A 26,543-nucleotide genomic window follows, 5' to 3' on the forward strand; every position below is an offset into this window, starting at 1 on the left:
TTGATGTACAGCCTATTGTTCTATTAACTTTCTAGGAGGATTTGAATGATATTTGCAAGTTTCACACTGATGTACAGCCTATTGTTCTATTAACTTTCTAGGAGGATTTGAACGATATTTGCAAGTTTCACACTGATGTACAGCCTATTGTTCTATTAACTTTCTAGGAGGATTTGAACGATATTTGCAAGTTTCACACTGATGTACAGCCTATTGTTCTATTAACTTTCTAGGAGGATTTGAACGATATTTGCAAGTTTCACACTGATGTACAGCCTATTGTTCTATTAACTTTCTAGGAGGATTTGAACGATATTTGCAAGTTTCACATTGATGTACAGCCTATTGTTCTATTAACTTTCTAGGAGGATTTGAACGATATTTGCAAGTTTCACACTGATGTACAGCCTATTGTTCTATTAACTTTCTAGGACGATTTGAACGATATCTGCAAGTTGTCCGTGAGTTTGGTTCTGTGCTCTCTCGCCATTATTTTTGCCTTTTTTTCTTGAATTCTTGAGCAACAACGTTGAGAGATATTGACTGCCTGCCACATCAATAAGCATTTTCACACAACAGTCTTTGCAAATACACATAACAACCATCATGTTTATAATCTGTGCAGTCAAAAACACCATCTGAGAACAAATAAGAACCATAAAACTAATCCAGGGAGAAAGTTTTCATACTAAGTGATCCAATCCTTCACTGGTGAAGAGCCCAGGTGACCCAAAGACCAAATCCTTTCATATTTTACAAGAACAACTTTATTTTTTTCAGACACTGCGGTGGTGGTGCTGCGGTAGCATTGTCGCCTCACAGTTAGACGTTGCCCGTTCGATTCTCAGATAGAGCGTCTTCTGTGTAGCGACATGCGTGAATGGGCATTCCTTCTTTGAAGGTTGTGCGTTAGGCCCAGCAAGCCAGTACGTAAAAATGTACTGCCAATCATTAGCGGACCGGAGTTCCGCTGTGGTGACCCCTAACCGGGAAAAGCCGAAAGACACAAACAAACAAAAACTTTATTTTTTCCAGGCAGAAAAAATGAGCAAGTCCTGTTTCATACCCTACTCCACATACTGCCAGATTAAGACAGTGTCTGGCCCTGCAGCCTCCAAAGGAACATTGTTCCATGCAATAACCATTCTTCAGTGGAAAAAAAGCATGATTCCCCCACACTGTACACCCTGCATTTTCAAATATGATTTAAAGTCTTACATTCATGTCATGTCAAAAATACAGTACTAAGATTTATTTAATAATTGCATTTTTTCTAACTAGACAGATCCCTCTGGGCGTATGCCCCTTTTTGTTTTCTGAGGAAAACCACAGGGGTATATAATGATGACCAGGGAATTATTGGAGGACTTTGGAGAAAACTCCCAGTTCTTTGCTGACAAGTACCATGGCTTCTTTAATATACACCTAAACTGCCACCTACTGTAATCATAGCAAAAGGCTGCAGCAAACTTAAAACAATAGTCTTGTCTTTGTAACTTAAGAAACAAGTAACCATGACAACACATCCTTAACAACATGACAAAATGCAAACAAAGGCAAATAAATTTAAACAAATCAATGAAACCTAAAGAAATAAAAACTCTGTATGAAGGTAACTACACTCATCAGATATGGGACAGACAGACAGCTGCACATAAACAGTGTCATCACATTATTAGCAATATCAAACCAAATACTAAGTGATCCAATCCTTCACCCTGACAGTTATTGTCATGCCATGATACAGGGCAAAGAACCACACACTGATGATACAGGGCAAAGAACCACACACTGATGACACAGGGCAAAGAACCACACACTGCAAAAAAGGGAGATGATAAACAGGGGAGGAAAAAGGAGGTATGCATAATGTGGTAAAAAGTTACTTGCAAGAGAGGGAATTTAATTATTTGTTTAATCCCTGATAATAAACTTACGACACACAGCACTCAATGCCTACCTTAATAAGTGGCTTATGAGCCTGGGAGCTGGTTAATTGGCTTGCTCAATGTTACAGCATCCAAGTGGAGATGTTCAAAATCAAACCTTGGTCTACACAACATATCTTATTCACATCCAAGTTTAACTCAATGCATCATACTTCCTAACTCTTAAAGAAAGAAATGTCCCAGTACTTGTGGTCTAAAAGTTCAAGGAAACAGACAGGAAGGGTGTTGCAGAGGTCTAGAAATGGTCCAGACAGCAAACTGGACTGTTAGAGGCTTATTGTGAGAAGCAGTCAGAACTCAGCAGTGCATAAATAAAAGAAACGTGCTTCAGGATACACATGTGCAATAAAAACAAACAAATAGGCACGGCAAATATGGAAGAAGTTGCAAATGGTGAAGATGACCATGAAGGAAATGACAGTTCAGGCTTGTGTAACAAAAGTGACTTTTGGCACAGTGGAAATCAAAAATAAGAATTGAAGCTAGCAATGCATGCTAAAAGTAGAAAACAGGTTTACTGCATTTGGCATCACTGTAGGGGGCACTGAAGTGTTGATCTGTCATGCAGTATTCTGCTGCATCACACACGTCTGCCTGCGCCGTGTGCTTGCACAATCACACACAAATTCACACACACACACACACACACACACACACACACACACACACACACACACACACATGCACACATTAGACACACGCACACACACACACACACACACACACACACACACACACACACACACACACACATGCACACATTAGACACACACACACACACACACACACACACACACACACACACACACACGCACGCACACATTAGACACACACAAACACACACTGAGGTCCTACGTAATGAGGTAGGCTTTCATCTGAAGGTTTCTGATGAAAGAATTGGGCAATGCCTTTCTAACCTTTAATTTGTACTAAAATAGATGGAAAAAGAAATATTTACTTTAATATGTAACAGCAGCAAGTGTAATTGGAACTGTCCTGGACAGTGTCACAGCCAAAGACAAAGAAGTTAGAGAAAACGACACCAGAGAAACAGAAAGTTATCTCATCTGCACATCTGTGAGTAAGAGTAGACAAAATATGGGAGGACGGAGGTATCGGTTACCTGAAATGAACTGATGACCCCAGAAGTGTAAGTGGAATCATCTGATGTTTGAATAATAGTGGCCTGTGGGATTACGAGGATAGAGCATAACTTTCAGCCACAATCAAGACATTTGAAGCATGGGGCCAAGATATCTGTTACCTGAGCTATACAGCACTAATGATCTCAGAAGCGTAGTAACCACCTGCCCACTGAATAATAATGGTCTGTGGCACATACCATTAATGGGAGGGAGACACTTAATGAAAGCTCGTGTCTGCTGAACAAGAATGGTCTGTGGCACATACCATTAATGGGGGGGGCACTTTATGAAAGGTATCTGCAAGCTATGTGAAAAACTGCTAGTGAACAGAGTAGACTGCTTTAGTCAGTGTCTCTGAGGATATAGCAGGTGGCAGGAATAAGAAGGCATGTGAATTGAGGCCAAAAGGCAGAACAGCACATAAGCATTTTCCTGCAGTAAAGGGAGATCCGCAGTGGTGGTGCTGCGGTAGCGTTGTCGCCTCACAGCAAGATGTCCCGTTCGATTCTCAGCTAGAGCGTCTACGTGGAATCATGCGTGAATGGGCGTACCTTCGTTGAAGGTTGTGCGTTAGGGCCGGCAACTCAGCACGTAAAAATCAACTGCCAATCATTAGTGGACCGGAGTTCCGCTGTGGCGACCCCTAACCAGGAAAAGCCGAAAGACACAACAACAGGCACAAAAAGGGAGGAAGAAATCTGTTTGTTTCAACACTTCCAGGAAATGCATATTTAACTTAAATATGGTTAAAAGTATGTGCAGATGTGGCCAAGGGCTGGTGATATAGAGACTTACAGAGTTAAACACTGATACATTATAAAACTATTACCTAATTAGCTCATAAATGAATGTATGTCTATTGATTCTTTGCAGGCCCTTCTCAGACACAAGGAAAAATATGTGAAACATAAACATACATAAACACATACACGCATGTGTGTCTATACATACAGTATATAAATATATACACACACATCTATATGTATACATATATATACATACACACACACACACACACACATAGAAACAAACATGCAAACAGACACACTATATGTTTACTACAGTTAACATAATCAAAACTCAAACTAGTCACTTGAAAGCATCAAAACACTTAATAACTGACAATCTAATACAACATATGTAATCAAATATAGCTCTGTAATTCATGCCACCTCTCCAACACATATGGTAGTAACAACTAACCCAAACATATGGAAAGTAAACCAACAATTTACAAATACATACAGTGCCTGAAACAATTGTTCAGTACTGCAGACCTCTGCCATGGGCAATAAAACAGCTGCAGCCACTCATTGACATGCTGGGCAGTTACTGACCGCAAAACATCAAAATTAATTAAAAATAAAACAACTACATTCACACTCCACTGTATGATAACTTCATTCAAATGCTGGGCGGTTACTCAGTGCAAAACAATAATATTAAATTGTTTGTGTCTTTCAGCTTTTCCCGGTTAGGGGTCGTCACAGCGGAACTCCGGTCCACTAATGATTGGCAGTAAATTTTTACGTACTGGCTTTCCGGGCCTAACGTACAACCTTCAATGAAGGAACACCCATTCATGCATGTCGCTACACAGAAGACGCTCTAACTGAGAATCGAACGGGCAACATCTAACTGTGAGGCGACAATGCTACCGCAGCACCACCAACAATAATATTAAATAAAAATGAAAAAAAAGGAACACGTTCACACGCCTTCAAAGTATGATAACTTCAAGTAAATTTTGGACAGTTAATCACTAAAAAACACCCATACAAAATAAAAATCAAACAACCATATTTGCACTCCTTCACTATATGATAACTTCATTCAAATGCCAGACAGACAAAGCAATGGTAAAAGATTCCCCCAAATATATACAAATTGTGCAATTGCAATATTATGGGTACAATAAACTAACTTCTGTGGACTACTAAATAACAGTCAACTACTGCAGTCATTGAGAAAAGAAAAAGTTGACAAGAAAGAACATGACCAAATTATATTTCAGCTAAACAAAGGTATCCCAAATATGTATCTAGATAGATACAGACAGACAGACATAAAGACAGGCATATTGATAAACACACACACACACACACATGCACACAATCACCCAAAATGTGTATGGGAAAAAAATAACATGTAGACAAGAGAAGAACATGCAAACTGCACAACAACAGAAACCAGAAATCAGAATCGAACACATGCCGCACAGACAGAAAAGTACTGATCACCCTTCCTGACAAACAGATAGCTGCCTAAACTATATTTAGGTGCAAATGAAATAAGATGCACCTAACATGGCAGTGAAAGGATCAGTGAAAACATAAAAAGCCTAACTACATCAGTGGAAAGCCACCACAACTACGCTGGTTTGGTAAATGGGCAGTACCAACAAGTATTAATAAAGAGGGGGCAACAGGTTCACCAAACACATGGGTTCCAAAACTCATTTCTTTAGACAATTCAGCAATTTGCCTGAAATAAATAAAATAGTAAATAAAGTAAATAAATAAGTAACTACACACCTACATACATGCCTACGTACATAAATAATTATAAGCTCTGTAACATGTATCACGTTAGGGGAAAAAAACACTGAGGGTGTCTTCCATAATCCCTGACCACTCTTAAATGGAACCTCCACCATCCAGATAACAAGGTACTGTGACCAGAGGACAGCCTGCCCATGCTCTTTCCAAAGACTGCAAAGCATCAGCAGCCAGAGGATATAGCAGTGACCCACACATAACAAATGCATCTGCAGGAAGGTAGCTGTCCCTCAGGTTCACTGACTCTGTGAGTAGGACCACATGCACTAACTGCCACACCCACCATCTACTATGGTACGTAGTAATTCTAAGCCTGTGAGTGGGACCACATCAACTAGCCATTACACCCGCCATCTACCACAGTACATGGTAATTCCAAGCTAAAGTTTTGGATAGGAAAGACATTATGTGTCCGAACACCATTTGCAGAGCAGCCTCTCCTTGTGTTTTTAAAAATTGCAGTTATTTTCTCACACATTTTGTATCCTGAATATTGACACAGTCTACTTTCACAGGCAATGAATACTCTGCAGCACTTTGCTTGTTTTTCCTGAAAATGCAGACCTGACTTGCTTTAGAAAAGGAAGCCCTACAAAGAAACATACATTTTAACTAATTTCAGAAAAAAATGAAAACACAGATACTTCATCACAATGAATGTATGTTCTAAGCAGTAAGACACAGAATAAATATGAACTGAGATAGAACAACAACATAGTGACAGAGGCAGAAAAAAGAAATAAATCTAGTGCTTACTACAACACCAGTTAGCATGAGGTCTGTGGGACCAGCCTCAGGCTATGGGGCAAAAGCAGGCAGTGATACCGGGAGGCTTCACTTAACCCTATATATTCCCTAAGAGAGAGAAAAGATGTATTCCTCATCTTCCACACACCCGTACTTCCACCCACTTGCAACTGTGTAACCTGACTGGCATCGGGGTAAAGATGCTATTTACTGTACTTCCAAGCAAAATCCAGAAGGGACTTGCCAAAGAATTCAAATTTGCAGCAGAAACTTTGCCCAGGAAAGGCAACACAGTGACACTCACTGCCTCTCTATGGCAAATGAAGACAGCAGTACAACAAACATTATAACAGAGGTATGTGTGGAGGGGATACATTATAACAGAGGTATGTGTGGAGGGGATACATTATAACAGAGGTATGTGTGGAGGGGATACATCATAACATAGGTATGTGTGGAGGGGATACATTATAACAGAGGTATGTGTGGAGGGGATACATTATAACAGAGGTATGTGTGGAGGGGATACATTATAACAGGTATGTGTGGAGGGGATACATTATAAAAGAGGTATGTGTGGAGGGGATGCATTATAACAGAGGTATGTGTGAAGGGAATACATTATAACAGAGGTATGTGTGGAGGGGATACATCATAACAGAGGTATGTGTGGAGGGGATACATTATAACAGAGGTATGTGTGGAGGGGATACATTATAACAGAGGTATGTGTGGAGGGGATACATTATAAAAGAGGTATGTGTGGAGGGGATACATTATAACAAGTATGTGTGGAGGGGTTACATTATAACAGAGGTATGTGTGGAGGGGATACATTAGAACAGAGGTATGTGTGGAGGGGATACATTATAACAGAGGTATATGTGGAGGGGATACATTATAACAGAGGTATGTGTGGAGGGGATACATTATAACAGAGGTATGTGTGGAGGGGATACATCATAACAGAGGTATGTGTGGAGGGGATACTTGCTCTCAGGTCATTGGTGATCATGATGTAGGAGAACTATAATGTCCTGAATCCAAAACATTACCTTGATGAAGCAGAAACTGACCTGAGGTACTGCAAAATTGGGTTGGTATATTTACTTAAAAGGAGAATAACAACATTTTTTAAATGTGCTTTAATAGTTAAGTAAAAATGCAAAGCCAAGCATTTTTCATTCAGTCTACCACAGCAGACAGTGATAAAAATCAGTGTGGCAACATTTTAGAATACAAAATATTCTCACTTCATTTCACAACATAAGATGCCCCAAGGAACAGACAGTTGCAAGAAACCAGTACAACAGTGTTTTTTTTTTCATTTTTCTAGTTACTGTTTTACTACTAGGCCATGTCATTTCCTTTCACTTAAAGATCATGTAGATAGTCTTAACAAAAATACAGTTAGAAATGGCCTCAAACCCTGGAACAGTCTGACATGTGCACTAAACAACTAATCACTAAAAATACTAATTTTAAACAGTGGCATCTCACTTCTAATGATGTTAAAGCAATGTACTCAACAGTTTGTCAGTAAACATTAATAAAGTTTACAATGGAAGCAAGAAACTGCTTAGACTATATTGTAAAGTCAGAACCTTTCATCACAAAGATAATATAAAATGTTTCACAAAGAAACAGCAATGAAGACTAGCAAAACATCCCACAACCTTACTGCAGCTTCTGAGCAGAGCCGGCCTTAGGCATAGGCCAACTAGGTGGCCACCTAGGGCGCTGCTCTAGTAGGGGTGCTTTTCCAGTATTTATTAGGTGTAGGTAGACCAGGATGGGGGCACCAGGTGGTGTGGTGGTGGGGGTGCCGTGGAGCCCTTTCGCCTAGGGCACCAGTTGACCTAAGGCCGCTCCTGCTTCTGAGACCAAGGATAATTACATTTCTTTCTTAAGTTACTTTTTTATTCGGGGCCTAAAGATATTACCAACACACCTGCAAATAAGCTTATTGTAAATATCTTCTTAAATGATTAAACAAACTGTTATCCTAACCCCAAACATCCCTAAGTCACCCCTCCACCGTTGCCAATATAAAACAGAACTATTACACGCTAACTTGTGGTGCATCTAAAAAAAGGATCAAACTAAATGTGCAGAAATGCAGTATCATCTCCTTCGGAAAACAACCTTTAGCTTGGACGAATGGATGGGGGCACTAAAATACACTCCAGGACTTACAGGCCTTGCCCTCTTTGAAAAGCTTGGTAGAGCCACAAGGCTGCTATTAGCAAGGCATGCATGGCCTCTGTTCAAAGCCTTGCATTTCTTATGATTCCTATACAAAAAAAAGTCACTCCATTTACATGCATCTTACCCATTTAATTGGGGCAATCTGCTCTGCTGGAGGTACAGATGTTGTGCTACTGTGTGTCACCAGCTTCTTTGTTGCTCAACATGATGTATAAACCTTAGACTTACATTAGCAAGGCCACTGGCAGCTGTTAGCTGTACTGGATTTTTTGTTATACAAAATCCTTCCTTACTATTCAGAGTAAGCAAGTTTCTGAAATGTCTATATTTAGCAAGTGCTACAATCTCCACCTCACTCTGGACATGACCATACTGCTTAAATAACCACTGTCTTCCTCATATTTAATGTTACTTTATGTAATACTTGTAACAACTGTCCTGTTTAGTATGTTTTGTATACATCTGCAGTTACCAATTGCCAGCTTTAAATGTTATATTACCATAACAGTTGTTCCGCACACATAGATTATGTTTTGTTTACATGTTTGGCAGTCATCCAAAAGAAAAAAAAGATAAAAAAATCAAGGTGAATTTATTAAACGACAGATGGTACAACAACAAAAGGGGTGATTCAGGAACTTTTTAATTGCTTTCAGGATATTGCTGTTCAAGGGCATTCCTCTTTTCGCTGCTGCAAGTCTTAAAAGACAAGCGATAACATCTCAATACGTGTAAAAAGACACCTAAAAGCCAGAAGCCAAGAAGACAGCTGAACAGCAGAAACTTCTCAAACAGTAATAGATATCAGTGCTGCTAAATATGACAGTAAAGGTATACAGGGTTTTACAATTTTCCAGCAAAACGTCAAAATGAAAATCAATGAAAATTCAGTCTTTGCAGGGAATATTTAACTACCCAAGCATTGGCTGGGTAAAATACCCAACATCAAACAAATATGCCTAAATAATAGTTCTTTACATCAACAAAATTTGTAACAAACAGTATGAAATCAAACTTCAAATCATAATATCTTAGATATCATACTGCCAAACCTAAGATTGTTCTGTTTCCTACCCAGGTTTATTCCCTCTATTATTAGCAGAGGCCACAATACCATATTTTTTAACAATATCATCATCTTTAAGGTAATCAGACTCACTCATAAATAAATCATCTTTCCTAGACTTCAACTATTATGCAATAAATGAATATACTTACAAAATAAGACTGGGCTACTGTACTCAAAGAAATGCATCTGTTCAGGATGCTATCAACAACTTCTACAATATTATTTACTGCTTTTGCAAATAAGCACTGGTTAGTACAGGTAAATTCAACAAAAATTATAAAAAGTTAAGAGCACACATACCACACTGAAGAAGAGTTGGAGATCAATTATGTTTTTATTTAAAAAAAAAAATAAATGTACTTTACTGATGTTGAAAAGTGTCAAATCAGGTAAAAAAAGGGAAAATCCAGTAGTAGCCAAGGGCTCAGGTGTGCAGCTCAGAGCACCCCATCCAAAATGAAAGCAATAGAGTGCAAAGCAGAGCAGTATAAAGCAAAGAGAGCTATGCAATAGTTTAACTGGATTAAGTAATTGGATTACATCTTACTTCAGCCAGCGGCAGTTAGAATGCACAGACAAGCAGCAAACTATCCTTTCTCACACGATAACAATTACCAGTGTTCCAAAATGGCTCCCAAACACTGATTTTCTAGGTTGTGCCAATGCCCCACTTCAAATTACTAACAGAAATGTTATGGTCTTGGTAGACAGCCTCTTTCTACCATCATTTAGTACAACTGATGGTCAAAGGATGTTCCTATCCTTTTTACCGAGCTTTAATTAGACAAATTATTGAGTTCAATGCCCTTTTTGGTATGTACCTGTTCAGGCACACAGCCCAACTAGAAAGCCCCAGCAGCTTCTGACTGAAAACCTAGATGGCCTAAAAATCCAAGAATACTAAAACAGACTTAATGGTTTTCATACTCTTTGTCCTACAGTATCTTACTGAATGATCTGACTTGTGTTCTGTTTTATTAATGGCCTTATCCTGCTAGACCTCTTGCACCTCCAGAAAACCAACAGTTACACAGAAACTTGATCTAAAAGCTTAAACGTCTATCTTAAACTGCCTTTACATGATAACAGAGTGACACCCTAGCATCCTTCAAAAACAATCCTGATGATTGGAGGGTCACCCACAAATGTATCCCAGGCCTGGAAGCAGGGGATATACCACGAGGGTGGGTACTGGCAAGGCATAAAAGGTCTCATGACATAATTGCCTTTGTAACTCCCATGATTCTATGTCAAGATAAGCAACTGATTGAAAAGATATAACTAAGCTTTCAAAATTTCTCTAGCCGTAAAAATAACACTAAAATAAAGTACAGAAACTGCTTCATTAACAAATCTTCCATCTCTAACTCAGCCTGACCTCAAACATTGAAATAAGGTACTTATTTTGCTACATTAGGAACTAAATGTGAAAGAGTGTGAAAGTAATGTGTTAAAACATGAATAATGCCTTATAACTTCACTTTCTTAAAAGTGAATCCCCTTCTAGAACATCATCTTAGAAGCAAGTCTTCATAAATAATGATGACAAATAATAATAATAATAATAATAATTATAATAATAATAATAATAAAGTTATAAGGCATGGGGGGGTCAATCTCACAGCCTTACTTATGTTTACTAACCCCACAGCTGCACTACAACAGAGAAGATGAAAAGAAAAGCTGCCAAACTCTGACTCAGTGAACACACAGTTCCTATTTGTACAGTGTTAGTGAATCCCTTTGGGGAACAGAATTCAAGGAGTCGTCTGATGGGGAATCAAGCTTGAGTTGAAAGTTTACCCATAGCTCTCAACCTCTTAACACAAAAAATCTGGACAAAGCCAAAATAATGGGGGGGGGGGGGGCAAAGCCCATAAAAATAAGGACAAATTTTAAATATTGCTCTTATAAACTTAGAATGTTGCAAAAATAAAAGGTCTTGTGTTACCATATATTTTCTGAATTACATGAAGTCAAACTCAAATGCCTATCTTTAGTGAATTCAGTCCTCACTGATTTCCCACAAAAATCCAGAAAATCCTAACTTTTATGAAAAACAGATCAAAAATATGAGCAAAAATCTGGACAGTTGAGGTATAATCTTACCCACTTACCATGTGACCAAGACTTGGGAATCCCCACCTGGTGGTTTCCTATAATGAGCCTATCAAAACATAAATGATCCTATATCAATAATATCACAAAATGTCACTACGAGGGCATGTGTCTGAACTAAAGCAGCAGGCCGCAATGGTATTACAAGTGGTTGACTTTAAAGCCAAATAATTTTGCCCAGTCAGCCTGACCAATATTCCATATATAGTCATGGAGGCAGCTGGAATGGAACTTATCCAAAATGACAAATGGGACATTCTTCTATTAGCTGTAAAAACACTATGGATTTATGAATTGGGGATCTTGCATTTTTAATTTTGTGGTATTTTTGGAAGGTGTAATAGCTGCACTTGAGGGAGTGCTGACAGTTCAAGTTGCTTATCTTACCTTTCCAAGACATTAAACTCAATCTCCTGTTAGGGATTAATTAAAACTTAAAGGCATTGAATAACATCCTATTGGTTAAACAACATATGAGAGAGAGAGAGAGAGAGAGAGAGAGAGAGACTGTGTGTGTGTGGTTACTTGCCTATCAAGACTGGGGTTACAAGCTGCATCCACCGGGCTCTAAAGTGTGACCATTTTCTTCCAAAAGGATGCACAGTAACAAGTCTCACCTAAACCTCACCCACCATCCAACAATCAGTGACGTCTTAGAAAAGTTAACTAACATTCATACAGATGACGGCATGAATATTCATTGTCTATTCATAATTTACCCGTTACCTCAATGTAGTGCGATCTTGGAGTTAGTATACTTAATTTGTGGGGGTGCAATGGGATTTCCCCCCCTGCAAAAACAAAGAAAAAACAAATACACTGTCAATCATACATCTTTTCCATACCACAATATGCCCGTTTCACCTACTGATCACTGAGACCATGCCCACTTCTGCTCAGACCTTTCTTTGAGGTACTGTACTAATACAAAGCCTTTATTTTATCGCATTTCATTCTATTCTAGTCTATTTGTGTTTTGATTACTGGGTTGTCATTCTGGCTTTATGGCCCATCTCCACTGGAGACCTGTGAAGAAGAGCTCTAAGCAGAAAATATGATTAACAGAAAAAGACATTTCTCTCTTTACTTACTTCTCGCTTTGTTATGTTAACTGCAGGACTTATCTACAGTGAAATACAGAAATGGTGGGGTTAAGTACAACTCACCCATGGCAATGCGTTAGGGTTACCACCTGTCCCACTTTGCGAGGGACAGTCCCTCTTTGGACAGTTGTGTCCTGCAAAAAAATTGTAAAAATGGCAAATGTCCTGAGATTTTAGGACAATTTTATTTCCTATGTTTTATGTAATAGTTGTATAAAACAGTTATTCTGTATCAAAAACACCTAAATGTTATAAGAAACACAATAAGCAACTAAATGCTACAAGAATAAGCTTTTATTTAGGCAAAAAAATGAAGTTCTGTCCTGTGGGTATATTTTGCCCTGTAAAATCTGACGTTTGTACCAAAAATGTCCCACTTTGGGTATTTGAAAAGGTGGCAACCCTACAATGTGTACCATCCTTGTGATTGCTACTGTCAATCAGTTATTCTCTGCCCTCAGCCCTGCCCAGCCTGAATAAACCTCCACATAGAGTCCTAACCTTAATATTTCTTCCAATCCATATATACCAACTCCAGGATTGCACAAACCTGGAGGAAAGGGAGAAAGTGAGAAAAAAAAAACAACAGTACTTAAGTTCTCCATCTTCACTATGGATACAGGATACTGGCATTCTCCCAGGTTCAGGGTTGTTAAGCGTTTCATCAATTGTCAAAACGTACGGCTTGCAATGTGAACTGTGACATAGAGGGTTATCACCAACTTTTAACGTGCTTGAGTTATGGATGTCAAGAAATTCATACTGAAAGTGAAGCTTGGGAGGTAATCTTGATATCCATGTCGAGAACATATAACAAGCATGGCTATGATCAGAAAGACCTGATCATAAGTCATTGGAGTGCATGCATAACCTGCTCTCGCATACCACAGCAGTTTAAGAAAAATGTGTAGCTGCACCATGTTTTGCAGCGTTGAAACCTGTGAAACACTTACTACTGTCACAAAGACAGTACCCACCATATAATAGCAGCGGGAAATGCAAACAGCTTTAAAGCTTGTTAAACACTCCATTTGCCCAAAAAAGGCAGACGTGCATTACTACATTTTAAAGCTTTTTGTGGTTCCTGCTGTTCTTCTGTGATGGCCGCTGCCCACTGTTAATGCTCTTGTGTAAAACTAGAGCTTAACAGTGGTGATGCAGAAAGGTGTCTTTTCCCCAGTTTTGGAGCATACTCATGGGATGCCGATGCACTACAAAACATTATAACAAAAGTAGAACTGAGATGAGTCAGACGGTATCAGTCATTAACTTCCTTAAAAAGTAATCTTTAGTTATATATGGGAAATCAAAGACATCACCAGATTAGTAAACCACAATTCGTCTCCGTACTACCATGTTGTCGCCTCACAGTTAGACGTTGCCCGTTCGATTCTCAGTTAGAGCGTCTTCTGTGTGGCGACATGCGTGAATGGGCGTTCGTTCCTTCGTTGAAGGTTGTGCGTTAGGCCCGGCAAGCCAGCACGTAAAAATCTACTGCCAATCATTAGCGGACCGGAGTTCCGCTGTGGCGACCCCTAACCGGGAAAAGCCGAAAGACACAAACAAACTACATTGTTTTAGCTATGTCGTAACTGAATAGGATCCTGAAGGATCGGCTGCCTTCATATAAAGATAGACTAAACACTTTATTCATCTGTGAGGCCAGATAAGTCCTGCTGGCACTTCAGGTATGACTCAAAATCACTAGTTATGTGACCTCCTCTGTCACACAGTATGCAAGGAGAGACCAAGGGAACCATACCCAAGAAATACGATAAAGCTTGTTAGCAGTTTATAGCATTGACCCTCTGTACTAAATAGACAAGCAAATAAATACAAATAAATCTGTAACAAATATAACTTATAACTAACTCATACCCACACTAGTGTCAGTGGCACGACAGGTTGCACACTCACATTTGTTGTTTGAAGACCAGAAGGCTGTGGATTCTATTCTCACTCCAGGTGACTGGATTACTGAAACTTCAGCATTGTGGGGTGCAGCACTCCTAAATGTATCATCCTTTGGATGAGATACTAAATCAGGGCATCTGCTGGAGCTGGTTGTAGCTCAGGTGGATATAAAAGATCTCATGGCACCCACTGAAAGGAGATGTCCCCTGATGCCCTGACCAAATGTTCCCTTGTTAAAGAAATATTACTTCAGGTTTCCTTTGAAAAGAGACCACTAGACTATGGGGGGCTAGTTCTATCAAGAAAAGATAAATAAATGTGATAGCATCAATCTCTTAAGCACATCTGAAAACCTAAAATACAAACTTCTAAGAAGTCATAAAATAATAAAGATGTTGAGGAAAAATAATAATAAATGGATGGGACCTTTGGTCATGCTCACTAAGCATAAAGGGACAATGGAAGAAAAACTAACACAGTGAATGTTTCAGAACCCTAATGTTACTGCTTCACAACTCAGGCTTACTGTTAAACAAATAATGTAGGAGAATATGTAATGACCAAATATGAACTCTTATCAAACATAGAAAAAAGTGTTGAAACAAACTGCTTTGTTACACAGGCATTTGCCATTTTTAATTTGTTTACTGAGACAGAGAACTGATCACAACTGAACAATTTCAATATCTTTATTATTTCAGAAGCTAGTAAAACAATACTACATGGATGGATGGTCTATAAATAGATACAGAAGAATTAATACCCACTCCAAAACATGAGAAAGAGTTCCAATTTTCCCTTATAATGACTTTTTCATTGAATAGTAAAGCAATAAATAGCAGAAGTTCTTTATAAGAATTGAAACTTCTTTAAAGTGGAAGGCACTTTAAGATTTTTAGTCAAAAAACAAGTATAGTATATAGAAAAGACAAGGCATCCAAGGCATTGCTGGACCGCCACAAATAAGTTTGTATGAAGAAAAAACTAGGCACAAGTAAATGTGGGAGCTGTTCACAGTACCCTCATATATGCACATCAGATCATTTTAGTGTGAGTGACAAGGTACATAAAAGGTACATAAAGGTACATAAAAAGGTACATAAAGGTGCATAAAAGGTGCATAAAATTAACGGTCGTTTTCCAGTAATTCAAAACAGACGGTTTACACGTGTGATTCATGTACTGCATTTTATACTGTTAAAACTTCGAGAAAGTTAAGAGACCAAATTTATGAACATATGCTTAATATAAGCAAAGGCAGGAATACCAGTGCACTCAATAAACATATAAAAGAGTTTAAATCACATAAATTTAGTTTTATGGTTTGCATGCCTCTCAACTCTAAAGATTTTCGCAGAATGTCCAAATTTTTGCTTCATATTTTAGTCCGTTTTTCATAAAATTATAGTTTTCTGGTAAATCACTGGCAAATCATTAAAGACTGAAGTCAGAAAATAATGACAGACATTTGCTTTCAGACTTTATACCCTTCACAAAATTCATGTCAATGCAAAACCTGTTACGCTATCAATTTTCTATTTGTAAGAAAAATATTTAAAAATTGTCCCTATTTTTGGGCCTTTGCCCCCCCCCCCATTATTTATGGCTGCCCTGATTTCTTGCTCTAAGAAGCTGAGAGGTGTGATAGTTATAGAACAGGTGGTCAATGAACCCTTGACAGTATATTTTGAATGAACATTTGGACAAGTGTCAGTTGAAGTGGCAGAAAAGACTAGATGCCATGCATTTTCCAGGTCTGAATTATTCTTGCTCTATCCGTTCACTTTAGATTAAAATATCTTGATGCTTGATTAATTTCAGTATTTTAGTGACTTTTAGCATGTTTACTATTATTTAATTTATTTCAAAGTTTCTTTTTTCATTGTATTTATGCTATTAACAATTTTCAGCACTTTTTAAAATAGTTAATTGGTTGATGTATTAGACTGGTTGTTTAAGGTCACATGTTGTTTATGTAATTTCTGTTTAATGTGAGTTCTTTTAACAAATGATAGTTCTGAAGAAATTCCAATAACTAAGGGGGCAAAAGCACACAGCTTAGTAATAAGTATTTTGGTTAAAGTGCTATTTGTGTGTGAAGTGCCATATTCAGTCCGTTCTTTCTATTACAGTTTACAAATTACTGTTATGCACTTGGTACAAGACACTGCTTACTTGAAATCATCATCCCCTTTGGTAAAAACTCTTTACCCATGGGCTACCACATAGGTGGTAGTCTACTTAATGCCAAAGGTGTGATGGGACCTTGGGACACGGGTGGACGGTGGTCTCTCCTTTGATGGTCGCGTTGCCACAGTAGTCGAGAGGTCCTTCTGCGTGGCACACCTCATCACAGGAGGTTTCTCATCCGGGAGGGATGAGGTCGTTGTTCCCCTCTACATGTCACTCATTGGACCCATTATAGACTACAGTGCCCCTTTTGGTATGTACCTCACAGGACATCTACAGTAGCTGGATGGGCAGCAGAAGTGCCTCACAGAGAGGATTGCCGGCCTCAAGCAAATGCCCTACACGGACCGTCTCAAAGGGCTCCGGCTTTGCTCCGTCTCGTGTCGCCTGCTCAGAGGTGATCTCTGCCTAGCATATAGGGCTATGTCAGACCCAGAGCTGTTGGACATGCTCCACTTAAAGAAATCCCGATCCCTCTGAGCTACACTCTCTAGGGACCTGAACCTTGTCACCACGGTGGACGGAACATGCTGGAGGGATGGATTCCTGTCCCGGGGGCTTCCCATACTCTAGAACAAACTACCTATCTGTATCGAACAGGGCTCCTCAATGGCACTCTTCAGGAGAAATCTTGATGATTGGATGGGAGATAGGAAGTTCACCCCGGAGATCACCTCTGTTGCTCTGCTCGACAGGGGCACAGGAAAATATTTTTTTTGGGTGGCGAAGCCAGGGTACCTTTTTGGCTAGGCTTGTATGGGCCCTAGGGCCAATAGCCTAGTACCTCCCTATGAACCTATGTAGTGTATTCACATGTTTACACTGCCAACTGTTCTGGCAGTTATAGTTTTTGCCATAAAAAATATCCTTGAATTTTGCCAGCAAAACTACTGTTTACTGTACACCTTCTACTTTCTATGTAATTCTTACATTTTATGTTTTCTGTATGTTTAAGTGCATTGTGCTTTATTTGTGCACCTGCCATTTACTATGCTTACTGCATGGCCCAGATCATGGCTGAAAATGGTCCATGGACCTATCCACATCCATTCATCAAAAGTACAAATTAATAAATTTAAAAAAAGGTGAAGAGATTGAAAGCATTTAGTGAAAACAGAAATAACACTGCAAGAAAGCACTTTAAAAGCCAGAAAGAGCACACACTAAGCAAAATGTTCAGGTAGTCACGTGCTGATATTCTAGATAGGTACAACAGTAACACCAACATTTTGAAATAGCCATAAAATTAAAATGAATAGACCAGAGTTGTGGTGCAAACACTTAGGAACTCAATTAAGTTAGATTTTTATAAAACACTGCATTACAATATAAGTAAAACTGTTAAGTTGTGTTTGGCATGTCTAACAACTAGTGAAAACAGTCAAACCTAGAAACACGATGTCAAAGAAGCCAAACACCAACAGCTTCACTCATATCTGAAGATGTTTTTGCCTGTAGATGCACATGCCCAAAAGACCTGAAAGATCAAAATTTAACATTTTCATTAGCAATGTCCACATAGCCATCCAACTGGGCTCCTTAGTTCAGTATACAGACGACTCCACTATAGTCTGCTCTGCTCCCAACCCAAACATACTAAAGCAAACCACCCAAGATGCATTTTCCACTGTAGACACCTGGCTTCACAAAAATAATTTATTTATAAACCCCCAAAAAACAAACTTATGAATTTGACTCCCAAAAGAAATTCACCCATCAATAAAGCTGACTTTGAAATATTCTCGGTTAACTCCACCAAAATTGAATTAGTAACCCACACTAAACTATTAGGAGTAATTATTGATGAAAACATCAGATTTAATCTTCATATTCAAAATAATATAAACAAGACCCACAAAAAACTGGGGCTACTTTACAGACATAAGAAGTTCCTCTGCCTCCCTTCTAAACAAGTATTAGCATGATCCTACCTTCTGCCTTCGCTAAGTTATGGTGCTCCTTTACTAACTAACCTGTAGTCTTCTGTAAAGGCAAAATTAGAAACATGCTACAATACAATTGCTAAATTTGCCACAAATTGTCACCATTCACTCATCACTGTATTGCCCTAAAACAACTACAGTGACTTGAATTCCCCCGCTATCTACGCCTCCTCCAGCTTACAACCACTCATAAACTGATATATACGCCCCGTGACTGTCCTGCGCTCAGCTCCCTATTCCCTCTCTACATTCCAGCTCAGCCTCTACTCTCTGAACACCAATATCTTCTCCAAATATATAAACCTAAACTTCCTGTAGGCCAGCTTTTTTACTCCTGGTCAATTTCCAAATTATGGAATAGCCTTCCCACTTCCATCTGCTTACAATTAAGTCCTTCTAACTTCAAAAGGGCATTGCACAATCATTCCCTCTCCAAATGGATATGTAACTGTTCTATTTCCACCTCAGCCATTGCTTAAACTTAACATACCAATTAAACCCTACATCTTTCTATATCTAGCGTTTCCTAATAAGTCCTTTTGTCTTTATACTTCTAACACACTCTTACCCAACTCCCACCTTCAATCTTTTCTTACCTCCTTCTCCTTTTCCCCTCCTCTCGCTTCCCTTCTGCACATTCCACTTTCCTTCTATTTGCTAATCTTCCTTCTCTCCTATCTTCTATTGTCCTTTAACCTTTACTCTTCTTATTAGCATGCCTTTGTGTCATTATTATTATATTTAACTTTCCTGCTTATACGCGGTTTTACTTAGTCTTTCTCTTTCTATGCAATTTTTATAAACATTTTGTAACTTTCTATGTAATTTTTATAAACTTTTGAAACTGAATGTATTCTTTTACTTTTTCTCCCTGGGCCCCTCTGAAAATGGGCTTGCTTAATCCAGTGGACTTTCCGTGTAAATAAATGACAGTAAATAAATAAATAAATCTGTTGCAAACTATTTTTTATATTTCTTGTTTTTTTTTTATCCAGTCCTGTCTGTCTACATAGTCTACCAAAAAAGAGACAACCAAATCACTCTCTTACAAGATGGAAAATACACCCCCCCAAGTGTAATCAGAAAGGCATTGTTAATGAGGAACAATAAAGGATCATAAATGCAGGTCACAGGTTCCCAGCTTGGAATGTCATTATTTGTTTTTCATGTTTACCTCAAATATTGCACACAATAACAACCTACAGGCACCTAAAACCAAAGTAATATACCACAATAGCAGTTAAGAGGGCAGAATCTGCCATTTAATCAAATGTCCATAAATAAGTAAATAAATCTAGACGTAGCCCATAAACTGCAAAAATTATAATTAGCTGTATTAGCATAGTACAGTTCTCACAAAATATAGCTTCTCTGCACCAAAACTGCATACAACACAAGAACTTGACTTCATAACACCACATACCACACATTACCCTAGTTACAACCCCTATCTTTACAGCTCTGAATGCAGAAACATCTACAATCCACTAACAATTGAAAGATCCCAGCATGACTTCAATTTATGCACATCCTTAGAAAAATCCACTCCCTGCAGCTATTCACCGTTAAAAGTACACTTTTAGTCTAATGCCACAAAAGCATGTGCTTACAGTAAAGAAAATGATTTTTCCTGAAAAACGGAAGCCTTTCTATTGCATTCAAAAATGTTATTTTCAGTACTTTTTCCTCCCGAAATCTGAAAACATAAACATGGAGTATAGCTAAAATGAATATGGTATAAAGAGCTTACAATGAGGCGTTCTTAAAAATGTTTTTTTATTATTATTCTGAATGTGGAGAGAACAAGCAGATCTTAAACTGCTTGTACTTTCAGAACAACCTCGTAGGGTGTTATTTACTGCACTCTGTACTTTTCTGTGACAAAGTCGCAGTTTTTTTTAGAGGAGACAGAATGCAATTTTAAGACAAAAAGTGGAGACAACAGACTAGAGGGAACAGACTAAACGTAAATGTACTGACCACAGTGACCAGCAACTGACAACCTTTAACTGCAGGCAGAAGTATATCCCTGTAATTCTATCATACCCTGGCCACTAAATCCCCGGTCCTTGAATTTGCCTTGGTGTACAGATGTAGCCTATACGATAGTAACAGGAACATATATCTATTAAAAGCAGTCACTTAGGTACCTAGTGACAGTTCAAAGCCAGCACTGCATCGTACAAAGACACATATACATCCAGATGGCACAGAAGCCCCGGATCACCCATGCATAATAAATATTGTGGCAAGCTAAAGCCTTAGTCAGCACCTCAGTGTCAGCCTTTCCTGCAATAACCCGCTGCGCATCTACTGTCAAAGCGATGCACCATTCCTCAGTTACCTGTCTACATCGACCATCCCAGTCCATGTTATGCGTAAATCATTCCCTGTACGACTAACCTCTAGCTTTTCATTGCAATAAATATGATATCAATCATGTAAACATACCTAAGCTCACTCTGTAAGGTACTTACCTAGTGCTCGAATTTGGAAGCCCCGGGGTGCCCGCAAGGCTCTTCTCATCCATGCATCCCGTAGCACTTCGAGGCTACTGCTATCGCCCTGTACTAGCAGTACCCCTTCCTCTAGCCATCCTTGGAAGGTGAGCCCAGCCACGGCCCTCGCCAGCCTTCCGTTCCAGTAGCATCGCTTATTCTCCGCCTGGAGTTCTGCAAACAGCTGAGCACCACTGCGCTCGCGAACCCCCCGGTTTGCACCCGCCGCTGTTATGGTCTCGGGGTCGCGGCTGAGCACGAGAGCAAGAGAAGCTGGAATCAAGCGCACTAGTCGCGTTACCGGTGTTTGTGACATCCTGAGGCTACACTAGTGTCCGTAGCTACCCGACAGCACCGTAATTCAGTGTGTATCTGTGGAGGGGTGAGGGAGATCTCACCTTACTGCATGAACCTCAAACCTCAGCACCTGTGCAAGAAGTTCCCAACAGGTTCCGCACGCGTGCAGGCTCCTCACTCACGCACCCACCGAGGGTTTCACTCCGTTACTCTCCCCAAGGTCAGCCCTTCATCCCCGAGTACATTCTCACTGCTGCCAAGGTAACCTGCAGCAAGCAGCGCACGAGAGAGGCGGTCGGTGACATGCCCGCAGGGGCCAATCACTGGGCATACTAGGGACAACGGGGCGGGGCAAAGGGTACTCAACCCCCCCCCCCTCCCCCGTAACAAGGTGGGGGCGGAAGTCGGTACTACTGTGTTTTCTCAGACAGAAGCTGCTTTGTATTCCTCATTCAGGGAATTCCTTTAGTGGAACTTTTCCACCGTCCCCGTCTTCTGTCATTAGGTTTTAATAATTTCAGGGTCGAGTGGGTGGCAGTGGCTCGTCACTACATTACATTTATATCTGATTTTTACTCCAAAGCCCTGTTATTTGGTAAATCGACCAGAACAGATGTATTTTCCGGATTGTAAAGTATTTGTTATGATTTGCCAGAATTACATTACGTTTAATTATATGACAGAGGAAAAGGGTTATTTTACATACGAAATGTGTTAGATGGGCTTCACTCTTTTGAAGTGCTAGTGTAGATTCGAAATATAATGTAATTAGTAGGGTTAGCTTTGTTAATGACATTTTGCCAAGGTATCAAATTCAAACCTTAAAAACAAAAGGAAAAAAAAAATCAGGGCCACTGTCCTAAAACATCGTTATGTTTTTTTCAAGCAACGCTACCATCCATGAAAAGTGCATACAAGCATTTGAATTTCCTGAAACTAGTTCATATTGCTGCATCATTTCAATATCCAGGTCGTACTATTTTCATTAATTTTTGTATTTAATTGATTGGTAGCGGGGGTGGGAAGATAATCCAAATACCGATTTCTATCACAACCGACGGTAACACTATTGTTGATAGTATGAATCCTGTGGGGTAACAGTACGTGGCATAATAAAAATTCATAGCTCTCAACTTCACTCAAGAATCGGAAACAAAACCAAAAATGGTGGTGGACAAAGGCTCCGCATCAGGGAAAATAACTATCACTCTAGTTTTCATTGAGAAGTTAATAGAGCTTTCCATCAGCATGCATGTTCTGAACAATAAGAACTGTGGCATTACTGACTGCAGTCCTCAATCATTTACAGTAAAAATAACATAATAATAACGGGAAATATGAGGCAAATCAGGATCTGTTAAAAGGTATGCAATGTTTAGATTGTTGCGTCTTTCGGCTTTTCCCGGTGAGGGGGTCGCCACAACGGAACTCCGGTCCGCTAATGATTGGTAGTTGATTTTTACGTGGCGAGTTACCGGTACACCCATTGACGCGTGTCTCCACGCAGAAGACGTTCTAGCTGAGAATCGAACCACACAGCTTCTTACTGTGAGGCGACAACGCTACCGCAGCACCACCTCCGATATGGGATAGTAAAGAAAATGTTATCAGGCACTGTATACATGGGCACACAGTCCTTATTAAAAACTAAAAATGTCAGACATACGGATAAGCACAGCAATAATCGTTGCTGCCTCATAGCCATTGGTTTAGCTTGACTCCTTTGTGAGGTGTCATGGGTTCTCAGCTTCTCACCGGGATAGGTGAATCTGCAATCATATAACATTCCTGCAGGTGCGTCTGTGTACTGATATGTATGAGAGTGTGCAACCAAAGCCACCCCGTAACTGATTGGTTCTCTGATTCCACCATATCCCTAAACTGGATAAAGTGAATATCAGAAAATGAATGGCATTGAGCATTGTAACTGTAAGGAATGGCTAGTCGCAGTCGGGGCTGCCCTTGGATAAATTGGCACCCTATGTGAAAAAGGTTCCATGGCACCACCCCTCCAGCACTGGTCATCTCATCCTGGCCTGCACACATTATCCAGTTTACTTTTTATTCCTTCATTTCACACATAGTTTGTCTTAATCTTCATTTTTTCCTGTAGTTATTCATTCATTCATGTATTCATCCATTTATCCAACATGGTCTGTCTAAGCAAGGCTGCACTATGATAACCGTGGAGGAAGTAACTGCATTAAGCCATGGGATTCTGCATGATCTGAGGTGTATTTTAGAGTTTGATTAAACAGTCTTTTTATCCAGTGATTGTCTAAACAAAAAACATAATCAAAATAAGAAATGTATCCTTCCTCTTCAACTTTTGATTTTTCCTGCATCCTTTTCAGCACATCCTAACTAAGATTATACTGTAATAAATGCAGTAAAAATAATTGTATTAAGCTGAGGGACTGGAGGCTGCTAGGCCCCCAAAATCCATAAGGTTTCTAGGCGCTCTGAGATGAATTTTAGAGTTATTTTAGACAACAGTTTCATCCAATGATGACCTGAAAAAAAACATGACTAAGGAAAGAAATTCAGTATTTAACTTTTCCATGTACTAATTCAACACATTCTAACTGACCAAAACTACCCTGTAATAAATAAATTAAGCTGGGGGTCTGGGGGCTGATAGGCACCCAGAAGCCATGGGGATATAGATGCTCTGAGGTACATTTCAGAGCGTTTTTACAACCTTTTGAGCCATGATGGCCTGAACAAAATTATGTATCTAGAAAAGAAATTCAATCTTACTTTTTAGCTCAAGGAAGAAATAAGTTGTACCCAAGTGTTCATGCTAAAAGCTAGTCAAACACCAAATCACAATAAACTGAGAAGACAAATGATTGTGAGGATAAATATATCATACCTAGGTATAGTACCTGTCCCCCTACCCCCACCTCAAAATAGGTAGTCATGTTCTATGTATCTACCCCGGGTGTTAAATTGGGGGTAAAATTAAGACAAAAATGCCCACAGTCATATTTCAAGCTGCTGATGACATATTTATATACAGCAAGCTTCCTCATCCTCCACCCCCAAATGATGGCCACCTTCTGTGTATCCATCTAATGTTAGACTAGGACAAAACAGAAAAAAAGTATTACAAACTTGCTATCAGATGTATATAAACAACATGTATATTTACTGCCCCCCCCAAAAGATAGCCAGCTGTATATGCATCAGATGTTTGAGTGTGACAAACATGAAAAAAATAATGATTACAATAATGTTTCTAACTTGTTACTTCTACATTTAATACAGTGCTCCTATACAAGTTATAGTGATCCTCTTTCCAATCGTCAGAAGTTTGTAAGGGACGTTAAAGAAATAATGACCATACTGTCCCCAGCCCAACACAAGATATAGTGACCTCTGAGGTTTGGGAAGAATGTTCAAGAAATAATGATGTCACCAGGTCTCTATACAAGTACAGCGACCTTCTGAGTACACTCACACATAGGGTTGGTTTTATACTAGGCAGGGTTCAGGGCAGAGACGATTGCTAAGCCCATGTCAAAATCCACTTATAGAGCCTTGGTGTGTGGGGACCACCAGTCCCCAGAAGTACTGAAGGTCTGGGTATTCTATAATTCACTTATCTCTTATTTCTTTTGAGACAACAAGGTCAGTTACTTTCATCCAGATAACCCCCAACAAGCTGTCCCAGTCACTTCTATGTACAGTTCAGGCATTTAATTATGATAAAAGCGGGATGACAGTGTAATGCATTTCACCTTTGTTCTAAACAGTTTCCACAAATGTAAGTATTGCAGCACATTTCTTCACATAATGACATTAGTCATTCAAAGACAAAACACTAAGCAAATAGCAGCAAGCGTCTAGTCCTTTCCTCCCACAGAAGACAGCCACCGCAATTATACCTACACTGTAAGTGCATATCAGGTGTCCAGTTATGTAGCCTGTCATACTTCTCACAAAAGCACACTAGTCCTTCAAAGTCAGTTACTGTTTAAACTGAGCAAAGACAAGCTCTGTATCTTTGACCCAGTAATTATAGCTATGACATTTGATGGCCATGTTGTATTATTTAACCTCCACAGTCCTCAAAAACAATTTGCCACACATTAAAGTATTCTAATCAAAGTTAATCCACACAGATCACAAAGCCAGAAAAATATCACCCCAATTATCTGGTTGATTACTGCCAGCATTATTTTAAAACAGTAATAAATACTTATCTCACCACACTATTCCCCTCATTTCAACCTCTGACACAAATTAAAAAGCCAGAAATATTGGCCAAAATATTTGGTTGATCAACCCCAGCATTGTAAAAACAGTAATAACACTTCTCACCTCACCATTCCCCTCTTCCCAACCTCCCACAGAAATTAAAAGCCAGAGATACTGGACAAAATATCTGGTTAATCACTTCCAGCAAAACAGTGATAAGATTTATCTCACCCACACCATTCCCCTATTCGCAACCTCCTACACAAATCACAAAGCCAGAAAAATTGCCAAAAGCTCTGGTTAATGACTGCCAGCACCATTATTATAAACATTCAGATAACATATCCCTCAATGATATGGCATCATCCTTCTCCTCTCTGGTCAGTCAGAACTTAATTGACAATCCCTGGTTTCAATAGCCTTACAGTTACTGGAGGTGAGGCTGCAACTATATTTTGAATGTTGCAAGGTGCATATTATACTACTATGATCTCGCAAAGTTTAATCAAATGCAACGTGACTTGAATATTAGCAAGTCAGTTGGAGCCCTGGCCTCTGCAGCACCTGGTATTCTGCAGACACATTTTATTTTAAAGTACTA

General features: G+C 39.3%; 1 protein-coding gene across 1 annotated transcript in view; it reads right to left on the bottom strand.

The window, feature by feature from the left end:
- The window catches only part of STOX1 (storkhead box 1), a 383,280-nt gene extending 361,227 nt beyond the window's left edge, over window positions 1–22,053 (bottom strand). The window contains exon 1 of the mRNA XM_044055777.1: window positions 21,422–22,053. Within this exon, the coding sequence (XP_043911712.1) occupies window positions 21,422–21,758 (337 nt within the window). The 5' untranslated portion in view covers window positions 21,759–22,053. The remainder of the gene's footprint in view (window positions 1–21,421) is intronic.
- Between the last annotated feature and the right edge of the window lie 4,490 nt (window positions 22,054–26,543).

This window comes from Protopterus annectens, chromosome 14.part0 (genome assembly GCF_019279795.1).
Source record: "Protopterus annectens isolate FY-2018-M chromosome 14.part0, PAN1.0, whole genome shotgun sequence".
NCBI classification, from domain to species: Eukaryota; Metazoa; Chordata; order Ceratodontiformes; family Protopteridae; genus Protopterus; species Protopterus annectens.